Source organism: Cervus canadensis, chromosome 2, assembly GCF_019320065.1.
Source record: "Cervus canadensis isolate Bull #8, Minnesota chromosome 2, ASM1932006v1, whole genome shotgun sequence".
In the NCBI taxonomy this organism is placed as follows: Eukaryota; Metazoa; Chordata; class Mammalia; order Artiodactyla; family Cervidae; genus Cervus; species Cervus canadensis.
In genome coordinates this window covers 12128061-12145551 of record NC_057387.1, presented here as the reverse complement: position 1 = coordinate 12145551, position 17491 = coordinate 12128061, and the positions used below count along the sequence as shown (strand labels likewise).

Here is a 17491-nt window from a genome sequence, read left to right as displayed (position 1 = left end):
AGAGCCCATCAGATCCTGTGGGGTCTGGCTTTGCCCTGCATGTAGGGAGCATGCCTAACACTAGTGAAAGCCATAAGGCAGGGAAAACCATAAGGGTGTAAGCAATAGATAAATGCTGACAGTTGCATTGGTGGTATGGAAAATGACACTCAAAGAACTTTGTTCTTTTGCTCATAATTTCTTACTTAGGCAAGTGACAGTTGAAGCTTATGGAAAATCAAACTCACCAAATAGTGTGAAGACATAGGAGACAACACCAAAAGCTGCAGACTTGTGACCTACCCTGGCTGAAATAGCATGAGTTCTGTGCCTTGACCACAGGCTGCTTTGGATGAGCATGGCTATCTGGGCTGAGCTGTTCCCACAGGGAACAGGTAAGGGGAGTCTAAGGATTGCTAGTATGGGAGTGTGAGATTAACAGTCTGGTATGACCACAGGATGGGCATCTCCAACATAGTGAAGCAGTGCAGTATTTTACTCTGCAATTGTTTATTGACGTCCTACTGTAGATGCTGGCAATAGTAATAGGAAATCTCTGAGTGGCTTAGTACAGGCTGGTGGACTGCAAACCAGAACATGCTAGCCCCGCCCTAGGGGTGGAGAATAGTATAAATGCCCTTTGAGTGACACTCCCTCCTCTCTTTCTGAGAGGAGCTCTTTCTGCTCCATCTAGATGCTTCTTCTGCAACTGCACAGGGTGTCAGGCAGACTGAGATGGGGCCCTGCTCAGAAGACCTCTGCCTCCACTGGGCCTTCAGGTTCCTGGGATTCATCAGCCTCCTCCTCAGTGAGTGGCCCAGGCTCCTGGGAGGGAGGGCCTTTGGGTGGAACAGGGAGGCAGGGTGCCTTTTCTGTGCCTAATGTCCTTGGTGAACAAAAAGAAATAACAGCTTTGTAATTATTTAGCAAATGCAGTGCATTTGGTTTAGAGTTCTGGGGTGAACAGAAGAGCAAAATGACCTCCTGGTTGTGGCAAGTCTACAACACCTGAGCTCAGACAGCCTTCACTATTTTAAGGGAAACATTCGAGGGAGGTAAGGCTGTCTCTGCAGCAGTAATGGGAAGTCTGGAGAACCCAGAGCGGCCTGCAGAGAGGGAGAGAGACTAAGAGCCTGGCTCCTTGACTTGGACAGGCTGGGGAACAACCCAGAGGGAATCTGACAGTCTGTGTTGCTGTCCTGTGGAGGAGGTGGTTGACTAGAACTCTGTCTGAGATGGAGAAAGCAACTGTAGTCTTGATTTCTTGGGAAAGATGCAGGATGTTAAATACAATGAAATGAAATTCTGCTTTTGTAAAAGGAAGAGCAGCGTCTTAAGTTTAAGGGTTTCTGTATATCCACCTGTTGTAAGAATATGGCAAAACTATGGAAGGAACAATCGACTGGTAATGTGGGCTCTTGAGGTGGGTGAACTCGGGGAAAAGAGAAGAGAAAGTGATGTAGAAACTACGGGGAATTAAGTGAACAGTGAACTCAAGACTGGACAAAACCCTAATCACATACATGACTTCCTGGAAGGTTATATGATTATGTATATGGAAATTAAATATAAACTAATGAGGAAATGCCCACTAAATTATGAAATCTGGAGAAAGTTGGAAAGCCTTTTTTTAGTATCCCAGGGACTAAATGAACTTGTAGGAGTTATATGAAAATTAATGAATTAGAGACTGTTTATAAAGAGATGTCTTGAATTAACAATGAGCTTTGCAAAACATTACTTCCCTTTTAACATGAAAACTCTATGCCAACAGTAAAATGTAGACCTTCTTTACTCTTCAATTTTTAAGTGGAAAACCTGTTCTGTTATTTAGGGTTTTGTCCATAGTCTTTCGGGTTGGCAGATTACATAAGAGAGAGGGAGAAATGGACACAGTTTTAAGTTGATTTGTTAATGGTAAATTTTACATTATTACATTAAGTAAACTTTTACACTATCTTGTTTTTAACTACACTCTCTCTGACTTTCTTTTCTCCTTCAGGATTAGACCTTTGGTAGATCACAGCTCTTGCCCTCTTCCTTTTCTTTCAAAATTGTCTTCCATCGTCCTCACAGGTGGGCTCACTATTCCCTTCTGAGTGGATCCTCTCTGTAGCCTGAGGGCTGAGCTTCATCTCTCCCTGGTTCCTGTTTTGTTTTGTTTTTTTCCCCCAGCAAGTGGGGAGTCTGGCTGGGTGGTTGTTTCACCCTCAGCTGGCAAGAAGTTCCTGCCCTGCTAAGACCTTCAAAGTTCTTGCTTCCTTGTTTCAAGAGAGGAAAACTGGAGGATGAGCCTCCAGGAGCTGCTCAGATCCTGGTGATGAGACAACAGTGCTGGGATGGGAGCCCCTGGGGAGGACAGGGACAGGGTGGGGAGCAGATGGGAGCTCCTGCAGGGGAGAAGCGCTGGGCTGGGATCGGGGAGCCCTGGTGCCAGGAGCAGCTCTGCCCAGCACAAGTCCACCTCCTGAGAAGCTTCCTCTTCTGTGACAAGGGGGGGTCTGGACAGATGCCCCCTGAAGCCTGACCTGGAGGAGATGCCTGATTAAATGAGTTAGTGATTAAATGAATACAAAGAAATATCTGAAACCCTTGGGCATGTGCACACTAGCATATGCTATTCTCTGCTTCCAGTGAGAGCCGGGAAGGAGAATAAGTACAATAGGAGGGAGACAGAGGAGAAGGCAATGGCACCCCACTCCAGTACTCTTGCCTGGAAAATCCCATGGACGGAGGAGCCTGGTAGGCTGCAGTCCATGGGGTCGCTAAGAGTCTGACACAACTGAGCGAATTTACTTTCACTTTTCACTTTCATGTATTGGAGAAGGAAATGGCAACCCACTCCAGTGTTCTTGCCTGGAGAATCCCAGGGACAGAGGAGCCTGGTGGGCTGCCGTCTATGGGGTCGCACAGAGTCGGACGTGACTTAAGTGACTTAGCAGCAGCAGCAGCGGGAGGGAGACAGGTCTGAAATGATGAGATTTTATTGAATTGGAAAGAAGGCTGAGACCAATCACAGCAGATGAATCCTGACCTGATGGAAGAAGCAGATTGATCATCTTTTTAGGATAGGGCACTTTCCCCCATTCTGTTCTGTCCTACCTGGTCCCCAGAAAGGACAGAGGGTATCAGATCCCTTGGGCCTATGTATGAAGAGGGAGGGTGGGCTCAGGAGGTGGTGGCCTTGCAGCAAATGTGCCCACTGGTTACAACTCAGGGTCACAAGGACAGTTCAGTTCAGTTCAGTCGCTCAGTCGTGTCCGACTCTTTGCAACCCCATGAACCTCAGCACACCAGGACTCCCTGTCCATCACCAACTCCCGGAGTCCAACCAAACCCATGTCCATTTAGTCAGTGATGCCATCCAACCATCTCACCCTCTGTCGTTCCCTTCTCCTCCTGCCCTCAATCTTTCCCAGCATCAGGGTCTTTTCAGATAAGTCAGCTCTTAGCATCAGGTGGCCAAAGTATTGGGGTTTCAGCTTCAACATCAGTCTTTGCAATGAACACCCAGGACTGATCTCTTTTAGGATGGACTAGTTGGATCTTCTTGCAGTCCAAGAGACTCTCAGAAGTCTTCTCCGACACCACAGTTCAAAAGCACCAATTCTTTGGCACTCAGCTTACTTTATAGTCCAGCTCTCACATCCATACATGACCACTGGAAAAACCATAGCCTTGACTAGACGAAACTTTGTTGACAAAGTAATGCCTCTGCTTTTTAATATGCTATCTAGGTTGGTCATAACTTTCCTTCCAAGGAGTAAACATCTTTTAATTTCATGACTGCAATCACCATCTGCAGTGATTTTGGAGACCAGAAAAATAAAGTCAGCCACTGTTTCCACTGTTTCCACATCTATTTGCCATGAAGTGGTGGGACCGGATGCCATGATCTTAGTTTTCTGAATGTTGAGCTTTAAGCCAACTTTTCACTCTCCTCTTTCTCTTTCATGAAGAGGCTCTTTAGTTCTTCTTCACTTTCTGCCATAAGGGTGGTGTCATCTGCATATCTGAGGTTATTGATATTTCTCCTGGCAATATTAATTCCAGTTTGTGCTTCCTCCAGCCCAGCATTTCTCATGATGTACTCTGCATATAAGTTAAATAAGCAAGGACATTAGAGCTCATTAAATGATCACTAGCTCTCCCCCTCATATTCTAGTCCTTGGCAGTTAGCCTTGTGATGAGTGCTGGCCAAAAAGCATGAGCAGAGAGCACACTACTTCTGGACAGATGCAGTGAAACTCCTGTGTGATTCTCCTGTCTCCCATCTCTGTTGTGGGGCTGGGAGCCTGTGTGGATGCTGTGAGCTTCATGGGTGTGGCTACAAGGTAGTGAATCCTCCAACATTTGATTTAGGATCCTTCCGTCATTCTCTGACGGGGCCTGTAGTAGGAGATATAAACTCTGCTTGTTCTGGGATACTGAGGTACGGTAACTGTTCATTACCTAGCACAGCCTAGCCTGTCCTGACTACTACATTGCCCTGAAGATGCCGGGAAGGAGAGCAGTCTTCATGTTTGTATTAGGTATCTATTGCTGTGTAACGTGTTATCCCAAAACTTACTGCCTTAAACACAATCAGATATAATCTCACAGTTTCTGTGGTTCAGGGCTTAGAGTTGGATCAGCTGAGTCCTCTGGCTCAGGGTCTTCAAGACTGAAATCAGAGTCTTGGCTGCATCAGTATCTTGATTCCAAGAGCTCTCATGGATTGCTAATGGGAGGCAGTTCCTTGGCTATTGGACTGAGGGTGCCATTTCCTCTCTGGATGTTGGCCAGAGGCACCCTCAATTTCTTGTCATGTGGGCCCTTCTTAGGGAAGCTGACAACATGGCAGCTGAGTTCCTCAGAGCGAACAAGAGTGAAAATGAAAGAGAGAGAGTGTGAGCAAGAGGGAAGTCACAGTCTTGTATAACCTAGGATCACTCAAGTGACATCCATCACGTCTGCTCTAGTCTAGTCCTAAGCCACTCTCTAGATGTGGCCCCGTTCCAGGGGAGGGCACTACATAGGATGTGAACGTAAGGGGTCAGTTAAGAAGCTCCTCCTACAGTTATGCATTTGGTATTGATAGAAAGTATTTAGGTGCTTTTGATCCATGATCTCATTCAATTTATAATGTAGGTGAGGAAACTGCAGATTAGTTAAAGTTACCTACTCAAGGTAACAGTTCACTAGAACTAGGATTTAATAGTAGAAATGCTTCAAAATCATGTAGTTTGCCTCCTAAGAATCAAGGGAGTATATTGGATGAATTTTGTTTAAAATATAGGCTATATAGTTTTCTCCTTTATTGTTACTGAAAAAAAATATATGTTTCCTGTGTCCCACGCCCTAGGCATCCACAGCACTGGAGTCAAGAGTTCTGGAGCACTTGGTTCTGGAGTTCAGGATTCTGGAGCCCATGTTCCCCTGCAGGGGATCCGAGGAGGTTCTGTGTTGTTTCATCTGACCAAGAAGCAAGAAGCTGACCCAGAGGAGGTCTCATGGGGCTTTGGCCCTGAGTCAAAGTACAGAGTCCTGCTGCGAGTCCACCAAGGTGAAGACACCCCAACCTGGGTTGACCTCCAGGACAAGTACCAGCACAGGGTCCATGTGCCCAGTGTGACATCCCTGAGGATTGAGAACCTGACCCGAGAGGACAGTGGGGAGTACCGGGCTCGAGCCAGCTTCACTGGAGGAAGAGAACTTACCCAGGTCTTCCTCCTCACTGTCTATGGTGAGTGACTCCTCCTCACCCCACCCTATGGCTTCCCTCCTGCCTTTGTGCTAGGAGTTTCACACAGGCCCCATTTTTCAGGATCCCTTCCAGACACCAGCCTTCAGACTCCTTTTCTCCTTTGAATTAGGAAGTTAGTGGTTTACTGCAAATGATGAGAGGAGTTGATATTTACACCAGGGATAAAACCACTTTAGTATTTTGGGAGAGGAGAATGGAAATTTGGGGAAGTGATATTACCATAACAATTATTGTTCTTTTTAGGTCCAGGTTTACTTTATGTGTGTATTAGTTGTCTGTTGCTGCTTTAATTTGGAGACTTAACACAAAGCAAATTTATTAGCTTTCTGAGCTACAGGTCAGAAGTCACACATGGGTCTCACCAGGCCAAAGTCAAGGTATTGCCAGGGCTCTGTTGTTTTCTAGAGGTTACAGAAGGAGATTCATTTATTTGTATTTTCCACCTTCTAGTGGTTGTTTAGATTATTTTGCTCATAATCACCTTCCTCCATCTTAAAAGCCTGCAATATTGGGATCAATTCTTCTCAAATCTTATCCCTTTGACCTCATCCTCTTCTTCCTTCCATGTTTGATGACACTTGTGATTATATTGGTCCCATCCAAGTAATCAAAATACTCTCCTTATTTTAAAGCAAGCTGATTAGCAGCCTTAATTCCATCTGTTACCTTAATTTCAGCTTGCCACATAACCTAATATAGTCACAGGTTCTGAGGATTGGATTTGGACTTATTTGGGGTCCATTATTCATCCATCACAATTCAGAAATCCATGGGTAGTCTGTACCTCCTTCTCCTTTTACTCAGCGCCAGCCCAAGACCAGCCTCACCGGCAAAGATTCCACCAATCCAGCTCTAGAAGCCTTCAGTAGATGTAGGAGAAAAGTTACTCTGTAACATTTCCAGAGACCCTCACTTAGTCAACACTTTTTTCCCTAAAGTCTGCCTGCCTAGGAAAATATCTGCTATGAGAGATTGACTGTTGTTGCTTTAGGTTCCCATGTGATTTCTACAACCAACTGATTGGTATATCATGTCTCAAGTTCAGTGGCATGTTCTAACCAGACTCAGACTCACCACAGTAGTTGCTACCACTGTATCTCCCACAAATTTGTCCATCCCTGTGAGCACAGAACATTTCTCTGGGGTCCCAGTGCTAACCAGGTGTCTCTCTTCTCTAGAGGCTATACAATTTCAAGCATTATCTGTGCAAGAGAGAAGGGCAAGATGCTGATCTAGGACTAGGCCTTCTGTCCCAGACTTCTATTGCTTCTAGGAGAAACCCAATTTTCTTAGAAATAATGGGTATTGGGAAAGTGGGATCAGGGTTTATTTTCTGGTTGGAGATATTCAAGGCTTTCTAAACACACACACAATTTAGTAAAATCACATACAACTTACCTCAGTGGCTCCTCTCTTTGTTGTTACTTGCTGTGTGTTAAGTATTTGGCAAATCGTGGGTTTTAAAAAAATTAATTTATTTATTTTAATTGGAGGCTAATTACTTTACAATATTGTAGTGGTTTTTGCCATACATTGACATGAATCAGCCATGGGTGTACATGCGTTCCCCATCCTGAACCCCCCTCCCACCTCCCTCCCCATCCCATCACTCAGGGTCATCCCAGTGCACCAGCCCTGAGCACCCTGTCTCATGCATCGAACCTGGACTGGCGATCTGTTTCACATATGATAATATATAGGTTTTAATGCTATTATCTCAAATCATCTCACCCTCGCCTTCTCCAACAGAGTCCAAAAGACTGTTCTTTACATTTGTGTCTCTTTTGCTGTCTCGCATATAGGGTCATCATTGCTGCTGTTGCTGCTAAGTCGCTTCAGTCGTGTCTGACTCTGTGCAACCCCATAGATGGCAGCCCACCAGGCTTCCCCATCCCTAGGATTCTCCAGGCAAGAACACTGGAGTGGGTTGCCATTTCCTTCTCCAATGCATGAAAGTGAAGTTGTTCAGTCGTTCAGTCATTCAGTTGTGTCCAACTCTTAGCGACCCCATGGACTGAAGCCTACCAGGCTCCTCCATCCATGGGATTTTCCAGGCAAAAGAGTACTGGAGTGGGGTGCCATTGCCTTCTCTGGGTCATTGTTACCATCTTTCTAAATTCCATATATATACGTTAGTATACTGTATTGGTGTTTTCCTTTCTGACTTACTTCACTCTGTATAGTAGGCTAGTTTCATCCACCTCATTAGAACTGATCCAAATGCATTCTTTTTAATGGCTGAGTAATATTCCATTGTGTATATGTACCACTGCTTTCTTATCCATTCGTCTGCTGATGGACATCTAGGTTGCTTCCATGTCCTGGCTATTGTAAACAGTGCTGCGGTGAACATTGGGGTATATGTGTCTCTTTCAATTCTGTTTTCCTCAGCATGTATGCCTAGCAGTGGGATTGCTGGGTGGTATGGCAGTTCTATTTCCAGTTTTTTAAGGAATCTCCACACTGCTGTTTATAGTGGCTATACTAGTTTGTATTCCCACCAACAGTGTAAGAGGGTTTTTACACTGTGTAAGAAAAGTTTTACACTTTTCTCCGCACCCTCTCCAGCATTTATTGTTTGTAGACTTTTTGATAGCAGCCATTCTGACTAGCATGAGATGGTACCCCATTGTCATTTTGGTTTGCATTTCTCTGATAATGAGTGATGTTGAGCATCTTTTCATGTGTTTCTTAGCCATCTGTATGTCTTCTCTGGAGAAAAAAGTTTAGTTCTTTAGTGAATGCTTTTGCTGTTGCAGCTCACTGTTTAGTTCTTTGGCCCATTTTTTTATTGGGTCGTTTATTTTTCTGGCATAGAGATGCAGGAGCTGCTTGTATATTTTTGAGATTAATTGTCAGTTTGCTTTGTTTGCTATTATTTTCTCCCATTCTGAGGGTTGTCTTTTCACCTTGCTTGTAGTTTCCTTCATTGTGCAAAAGCTTTTAAATTTAATTAGGTCCCATTTGTTTATTTTTGCTTTTATTTCCATTACTCTGGAAGGTGGGTCATAGAGGATCCTGCTGTGATTTATGTCGAAGAGTGTTTTGCCTGTTTTCGTCTAGGAGTTTTATAGTTTCTGGTCTTATGTTTAGATCTTTAATTCATTTTGAGTTTGTTTTTGTGTATGGTATTAGAAAGTGTTCTAGTTTCATTATTTTACAAGTGGTTGACCAGTTTTCCCAGCACCATTTACTGAAGAGGCTGTCTTTGCCCCATTGTATATTCTTGCCTCCTTTGTTAAAAAAATAAGGTACCCATAGGTGCATGGGTTTATTTCTGGGCTTTCTATCTTGTTCCGTTGATCTATATTTCTGTTTTTGTGCCAGTACCATACTGTCTTGAAGTGTAACTCTGTATTACAATCTGAAGTCAGGAAGGTTGATTCCTCTGGTTCATTCTTCTTTCTCAAGATTGCTTTGGCTATTCGAGGTTCTTTTGTATTTCCATACAAATTGTGAAATTATTTGTTCTAGTTCTGCAAATTGTGTTTTATCTGTAAAATGTGTTCACTACCATTAAGGGGAGAATGCCAGGGTTTCAGTGAGATGATGGATGAGAATGTGCAGACTGAAATGTTCTGCAATCATGTGAGCCCCATTCTTTTGTCTTTTCTCTCCCAGATCCTGCACCCCTTCCCCAGATCCTGGTCAAATCCGCATCCATCACACCAGGCTGGTGCAATGCTACCCTGGAGTGCACAGCCTCACGGGACACAGAGGATCTGAAGGTGACCTGGGGGAGCATGGGCCTTCCCAGGGAGCAGAGAATAATGCTGGATCCACCCTCAGACTCCTGGACCCTGGCTCTGAGTCTGCCCCTGGGCCAACCCACTGCCAGCTTGACCTGTGTGGTCAGCAACCAGGTGGACCAGAAAACTGCCGCCTTAGACCTTGGAGAAATCTGTGTCTCTGGTGAGTGCACCCGCCAGAGGGGAGGGGCAGTGTCAGAACTCGGCGGTGAGGGTCATGGGCTTTTCTCCCGACCATGTTATTAGCCCCACCTTTTAATGGGTCACCCCATAAAGGAGTCTGATATGTACAGCCACAGCATGTCTGCTTTCAACTGTCTCTCAAGACCTTGCCTGCCAATACAACTCCATCCCCACATTTCCCTCAAGAAACAGGGATTCGTTTTTATTGAAAATCTTGTCCACCCAGCTCAAGATGATCTATTCCCCGTCCTAGCTGGCCCTGGAGGCAGAGCAGGGGTAGTGTGGGGGAGGCGAAGAGAACTAGAGCTGCAACAGCAAAAGCATTCACTAGAGATATACTTCTCTGAGGGCTCACCCCTCTCCTGACCCATGCTCCCTGCTGCCTGCACCTGCCTGCCTGTTGCCCTCCGGGGAGCTCCTTCCCTCCCAGATGCTGCAGGGCAGTGTCAGATCTGGTCCAGGACAATAGTTTTCCAGCACTTCTCCTACCTCATTCATTATCCATAGTGCGTAGTCTTTTAAAAAGCAATTGGATTTTGTGATTGGTCTGTATCATCTGTAGGAGTCTGGCCCAGGGACTCCTTCAGGATTCAGAGCTCTGAAGCTCCTCTGCCCATGTTCCTTACCTCACGCACTGCACACTGAATTGTTTGCTTGGCTCCCCTGAATGTGTCCTGAAGTTGCAAGCTTCTGAGCCTCTGGAAGTGCTATTTCCTCTACCATCAAACCTCCCAAGTCAAGAGTTTTTCACTTCCTTACTTATTCCTATTGAAGGATTTTCCTCAAGTCTTGGGCATGTAGCCCATGTCCTGCACTTAGTTATAGTTCTGTTATGAATCAAGTTGAACAAAAGGTGGCTCAATCTCATGTTGCACAGGCATTGCAGCTGCTGTAACTGCCCTGCCTCAGGCATCATCCCCTTTAAGGAGCAGTCCATGGCCACCCACACTGAGTAGCAATGCTATTGTTAGGTTTGTCTTCTCCATAGCCTGGAACACCTTGAGGGCAGAGGACTTGTCCTGTTCTCCTTTTAATTCTTATACCAAACAAAGCTTCTAGCATTGTTCAGTTAATATTTCACTGCATGAATGACCTGGTATCTTGTGTGCAGTCCAGCACCTCTACCCATCTCCCATGAGCTGCTGGTGGGAGCTGATAACTTAAAATCTCATGATACCTTTCCCTTGGTCCCATTCTGGAGTCTCAGAGAAAGTTCAACACTCAGTATGACCCATAAGACCCTCTGGAAAGAGCCTCTTCCTCCCTCCGATCCTCCTTGCCCAGCTCGCCCTTGCCCTACCCTCTCCTGCCTGCTGGTCTAGGGTGATTGCAACCCCTAGGGCTGGAGATCTGTCATGGAACAAATGAAAGTGGAAACAGCCATTTCCACTCCTTCTTGGAAAGTTGTGCCCAGTCTGAATGTCTGGTAAACTCCTATTCCTCCCTCAAGGCTCAGTTTTTGCATCACCTCCTCTGGGAGGCCCTCCTTGAAGACCAGTGTACAAGGTATAAACTTCTATGGCACTGCCATCTCTCTGGCTGGAAGACTTTGGTATTTTCAGTCCTCCCCCTCTGTGACCCTGGCTTGCTCCTCTCAGCATCTCTGGCATCAAGCAGGAGCTCGGGACCTGGGTGAATGAATGATACTGCCTCACTTCTTTCTCTTTCGCTCAGACTTCACCATCTCCTCTCTCTATATCTCCCCTTGGCAATGGGTATTACAAGTTCTGTCTTTCCTTAACTTTCTTCATTCTCTCTGTGTGAGGAAAACAGATTCACATGGACAGGTCAGTGCTGACCCCCTGCCATGCATCATAAAGGCTGTTGTGGTTATGCTGTTGATCCTTGGAGTTGGACTGTTCCTTTGGAAGACACGTGGGAAGAAGAGGAAGATGAAGACTGAAAGAGGCTGGTTTCACTTCTCCTTCCCACCCCACTTCCCATCCCTCCCCCACTGAACCTTTGGCTGCCTTCCTCCTTTATTTTGCTGTTCAAGGATTATCTCTGGGGAAGGGGAAGGTGGGTATAGGCTTGGCCTTGGGGTTCATTGCCATGGGGGAAGGTATATGTTTTCAAAGCCAAGGTTCAAGCTTCACTCTGTGTATGACTCAGGAGAATCAGAGGAACAACGATGGTGGAGACCAGTATGCAGAGCTGAGCCAGCAGGCATCTGGAGAGGCCACATACAAGGTGAGAACTGGGAGCTGTGCCCAGCCTGGGCTCTCATGGATCTTTCTCCTGGGTCTGTCAACCCAGTCATCTGCTGTTCCTGGCCCTGCTGTCTCTCACCATGTGGTCAGTGGTATTTACAAAGAACATTTCAAACGTGGGGCCAATGTAGAGCTGGTCACTTTGGGGGAATTCACATGCAGTTCATATCAGCAGCATTGGTTCCATGTGGATCACTCTGGGGCCTCTCTCAGCTCTTTATAAACCCTCTGTCTTCCATTCATAGGTAATTGGTGAACATACTTAGAAGAAAAGGAGTCTTTTAGAGTCTGCAGTGAGGTCCACAAGCCAGAAAGTGGGCCCATGAAGATAATTTAATTGGAGGAAGCAGGACACTCTGCACTCCTAGGACACCTCCACTCATAGCCTGATTCCTGCAGGCACCTGCCTCTCCCAGCTCTGGTTAGGCTCCAGCTGCCCCTGGTCTGTGTTACTCTGACTTTCCTGCTGCCAACTCTCTGGGTACATGTGTCCTTCTGACATCCTCTGACACCTCCCCAAGTGCCCTCCCACTCAGGATCCTCACCCTACCGGACGAATCCTCTTCTTCCATCATCGACTCAGTGCCTGGCCCCTCTTCTCCTGAAGCTTTCCAAAGAGGACCTTCCTACACATGATAATCCCCACAGCCTCTCCTGTGTGGTGGGGTATATCTTCCTGAGGACATAAGCTCAGGCATGGGGACTGTGTGGAAGATATTTACCAGACCACGGAGGAAGAGTTTAGGACCTTGGTGCTGGGTGCTGATCTGGGAATCTATGGAAGCCACATGGGTAGGTGGGAGTCCATAAAGGACTGTCCTGAGTTTTGCTTTGCGCCCTGTGTAGGGCAAAAGTTGCATGTTGGGCATTGTGTGTGTGTGTCTGTATGTACATTGGGGGAATATCCAGTGTACATTATACCCTATGCCACATCCCTTGTTCCTGATCACTAGTACTAACCTCAGCTTCAGTTCATGGACCTCAAATCTACCTCCTGTGAAGTGGGAAGAGGAATTTGTACTGTTTCTAGCCCTTCCAAACCTTTTCTGTCTCAGAGAAGGACCCAGGCTGGATTTATAGTCTTAGGAAATCATCCTCAGGCCTTTCCTGTCTGGGGTGGGGGTCATTAGAATGGAAGTGCAACACACAGACTCTGATGAAGCTGCTATAAGGAGTGAATTTTAAGGAAAATCTGAACCAGCTCTCTCCTGATTCTTCTGACCCTCAGCCCCCACAACCTGCTAGCCTCAGATCCTAGTCAGCCTCCTCTTTGCTCACTCACGTCCTTCTGCCTGAAATGGTGATGCCTGCCCTGTCCCTTCCTCTCATCCATGTTGTTTGAATTCTACGATCCAACACAAAGCCCCCTTCCAGGTCACATGTTCTATATGTTCCTTAAAATTTGGAAATGGTCTCTTCCACATCTGACCTTTTCAGACACATTGAACAAAACCCAATCCCCTACCACAGTTTGCCTTGGGTTGGTCATCACTCTTCTCTACTAACCTCAGCTGTACCTCCCTCAGAAGGGTGCTGTGCCTTTAGGAGGCCAGTGCTAAGAGATAAGCACCTCTGTCTGTGAAGGGTGTAAGCCAGCCTCCACCTAGCTCCCACTCAGCAGACTGAGACCCAGAACACAGTCTACAGAAGTCTTTTTGATAATAAGTCCACAAGGAAGCAAGATTAACTTGATGACCTTCAATCACTCTACCTGGCTTCCCTACACACCTCCAGCCTCCTGATGAGCTGAGGCAGCCTGCACTGAATTGTGTGGGAGCTTATCCACTTCCTGAGGGTCCTCACCTCATCAAAGCCTTTGCTTTCTGCCTTGAGTTCCAGCTCTTGAGTCAGAGATAGACTCACTATATTTCTATGATTTGTGGTCCCTTGTCTGCTGATCTAGATGTCTGGGTCTCCTGATTCCACTTCCACCTCAGCAAGCTTAGCTGCTTCATTTCTGACCTCAGAAAGCAAGATTCTGACTTAAAAGCTTGAGCATTATGAAGCAATGCTAGTATCCTGCTGGATGGTACATGGATAATGAAGAAATAGAGTTTCCATAGTAAGGCTGTTTTTAGCCTGTTTAGCTCAGGTTGAACAGAAGGCTCAGAGAGAAGATGACCTCTCTCACTGGAATCCCAGGTGACCGGTCATGGCTGTGTCAGTGCCATCAATCCAAAAGCAGTGTAAGGTGTGATAACCCATTGACCCCCTCCCACCTACCTTGCCTCTCAAAGCATAAGACAAAAAAGAAAAAGAAAAGGAACTCAACATTCCAAGCCTGTATTGAACCAGGCTTTGTCCTGTGAATTTTATAAATATTATTTCTTCTTATAAGAAGTCTTTAGAGTAGATATTACTGTTCCTATTTTGTAGGACAATATATAGTTGGTATCAGAGCAAATTCTTAAATCTAGTGTTAGATAATTCCAGCATTCATATCTTATCCTTTGCCACATGGTCACTGAAGACCTTGGAATCTTGGAGTATTCAGAGATTATCTTCCATTTGCTCCTTTTCCAAGGATCCTGGTTCTGACTCAGGTGCCTCAACATGGAATGAGTTCATCCTGATGATGGATGAAGCAGTTGGTGGCTGAAAGTGGAATTGCTCCTTAGGAGGACAATAAGATGGTAGATGTGGGTGGGAGACATGCAATGAGCGGTCCTTCCCTCTGGTTCAGAGGAGACACCTGGAGCAGAGATGCTTCTTCTTCTTGGGTCTTGTGGGAATTCCTTCCTCTCATACAATGTGTGTTGTGGATTTCAGCATCCCTATTCTCAAGTCAGCTTCCCTTTCCATTATTATTCTTGAATGTTCAAGAATTATGTGATAATGAAATCCCCAATATACAAATGGAAAATTAAAGTCTATTGATGTTAAGTACTCTCCCTAGTTGTAAGTGATGTAGGCATAATCGCAGGGAGGGTATAATAATCTCACTCATTTCAATTCTTTCTCTCTGTCATTCCAGATACCCAAACAGTCACTATCATCTGTTGTGTTATCCTTCCTAAATCTTCCTCTACTTGCTCTTCTTCTCTCATTCCCATCTTCCACCTGCAGCTGCAACTCTTTTACATTTCCACCAGCAATATATGAGAATTTCTCCACAGCATCTCGAACTCTTGTTTTTTTAATTTTATCCATCATAGTGCTGATGAAGTGGAAACTGCTTGTGGTCCTGAATTGCTTTTCTCAAATTGTTCATGTTGAACATGTTGAACTGGCAATCTGTATGCCTTATTTGAGGAAATTTCTTTCTCTCAATTTCTTTCTCCCTCTTTCTATGCATTACCCCTACCTCTCCATTGAGTCTGCTTTGTCTGGTCACTATGCTGACTTTATGTTGTTAAATCCAGTGGTCAATTTTCAGTCCTTATTTCCTATAAGTTCTCAGCCACAGTGGACCTATGCTTCCTGGAAACACTATTTTCACTTTGCAGTCACCATTATTTTCTGCCTACTGGATGGTTGCTCCAAAGTTTCCTTTATCAGTATCATTCCAACCTCTAAATTTTTGAATGGCCGATGTTCATACCCAGATGACCTTGCTTCACTGTCTACACTCATTTCTTTTTGGTGCTCTGGCTGTGCAGTAATCCTGTGACCTTCTGTGGCAAAAAGGGCTTAGAGATACAATCTGTCCCTGGACTCCATAGTGTGAATATCCAACTGTTTACTTGATATCTCCATGTGCATGTATAATAGGTATCTCTATCTTGACAGGTTTAAGCTCAAACTCCCAAAACATTCTTCCTATAGAGTTTCTCATCCTTCCAAATGTCACCTCAATCCTTCCATTTTTTTTCCTAGCCATAAAACCTTGCTTTATCCTTGACTTCGTTCTTTATTTTTTCATTTTCATTTCTTTTTCACTCTCTGTTAGACAATATATCTCAGCATTCTATACATATTTGAATACTTATTTTTGTACATCTATATGAAAAAAAATGTTTGTAACAAAATGCTTCTCCTCTCATCACCTCCTTGGTTTAATTGGGTCATTGTTTCTCACCTGGATTATCACAGTTGCCTCAGAGTCTCTCATTTTTGTCCCTAATCCTTTAATATCTATTTTCAAAATATCACCCAGATGAATCTTTTCAAAACCTAAGTTGCATCACATTACTCGTGAGCTCGGAACCACCCCATTAGCTCCCTTTATCTGGAAGGTCCTGTATCATTTGACCTCATCTTCCTAACTCCCCTCCTTCCTTAATGCACTCTAGGATATTGGGCTTCCTGCTATTCCTTCTATAATCTGTGCGTGCTCTTTCCTCTCTAGAATTCTCTCCTTCCAGGTATCCACATGTCTCATTTCCTGACCTACTTCAGGTCTTTGTTCAGATGTTAACTTCTCAGTAAGACCCCTGAACTCCCTATATAAAACTGCAAACTCTTTCTGGTGGCCTCCTTCCTCCTTAATGCTTTATTTTTCTCCACAGTACTTTCACAAGACTGTGTGACAGGGTACAATTATTCTGGGCTGTTGTTTAAAGACAGTTGGTATTGAGGCCTCCAAGAATAAACTGCAATCCTATCATGCAAATACCATTATTATTCCCAGAAAATGGCACGTAACTAATAGGTGGCAGAGCTGGAGTTGAAATCTAAGTGTTGGATACTAAAGCTCTTGAACTCTATATAGTCAACAATCCTTGCCTCCCTAGCACAAATCTCTCTTGATTGTATTGTATGATTTTTTTCAGTGCGTTGTCAGATTCAGTTTGCTAGTATTTGGTTGAGGATTTCTGTGACTGTGTCTCTAACATTGACTTGTAATTTTTGTGTATGTGATATCTTTGTCTGACCTTGGTATTAGTGTGATGGTGGCCTTCTAGAATGAGTTTGGTAGTGTTCTTCTCTCTACAAGTTTTGGGAAGAGTTGGAGAAGGATATGTATTAGTTTTTCTCTAAATGTTTGAGAGAATTCACCTGTGAAACCATCTGATTCAGGACTTTTATTTCTTTAAAGATATTTAATTAAAATTTAATTTCATTACTTGTGATTGGTCTATTTATATTATTAATTCTTCCTGATTCTATCTTTGAAAACTGTACCTTTCCAAGAATTACCTGTTTCTTCCCAATTGTCCATTTTGTAGGTCCTTACTGGGTCAGACCCAACTCCTCCAGGGCAGCCTGAAGAGAAAACTCTCCACCAAATGCAGAGGTGGAGTTAAAACCACAGTTGAAATCCAGGGGCAGTGTGGATAAGGAAGAGGACTGAAAACCTCCTCACCAGCTGTACAAGTCACAGATCAAATCCACATGACCAACTAGGTAGACTTTGTGTCATGGAACGTATATATATATATCTTTTTAATATACTTCTATTTAACTTTGCTTTTCTATTTTCCTTCCTTTCTTCGTTTTCTTTCTTTTTTTCAACATGTTTGTTAGTTTGTTTAGTTTTCTTTGCTTTATTCCTCAGTTGTCACTTTGCTTTGGTTTTGCTTTCTAGTTTATGTTTTAGTCAGTTTTGTTCTTAATTGGTTTATATTGTTTTTGGTTTCCTTTGTTTTCCAGGTCACTCTCTTGTACTTTCTTTTCTTTGGATTGTTTTGGTATTCTTTGGGTGTGCGTGTGTGTATTTTCCACTGTTTTTGTTTTTAATGTCT

At 44.4% G+C, this 17491-nt stretch overlaps 1 protein-coding gene across 3 annotated transcripts; it reads left to right on the top strand.

Annotated features, from left to right (window-relative positions):
• Nucleotides 1-656: 656 nt before the first annotated feature.
• LOC122431705 lies at nt 657-16872 on the top strand. 3 transcript variants are annotated; one of them, XM_043453092.1, is made up of 6 exons: nt 657-787; nt 4436-4511; nt 5324-5704; nt 9347-9637; nt 11431-11847; nt 12113-16872. In XM_043453092.1, exons 1-5 carry the CDS (start codon nt 674-676, stop codon nt 11613-11615), a joined length of 1047 nt encoding a protein of 348 aa, XP_043309027.1. In that variant the 5' UTR covers nt 657-673; the 3' UTR covers nt 11616-11847; nt 12113-16872. The 3 variants fall into 3 exon arrangements, with proteins under 3 accessions (XP_043309027.1, XP_043309044.1, XP_043309036.1); XM_043453101.1 differs by lacking the exon at nt 4436-4511 and adding an exon at nt 2614-2721 and having other exon boundaries at nt 679-787; XM_043453109.1 differs by lacking the exon at nt 4436-4511 and having other exon boundaries at nt 663-787.
• The last annotated feature ends 619 nt before the right edge of the window (nt 16873-17491 follow it).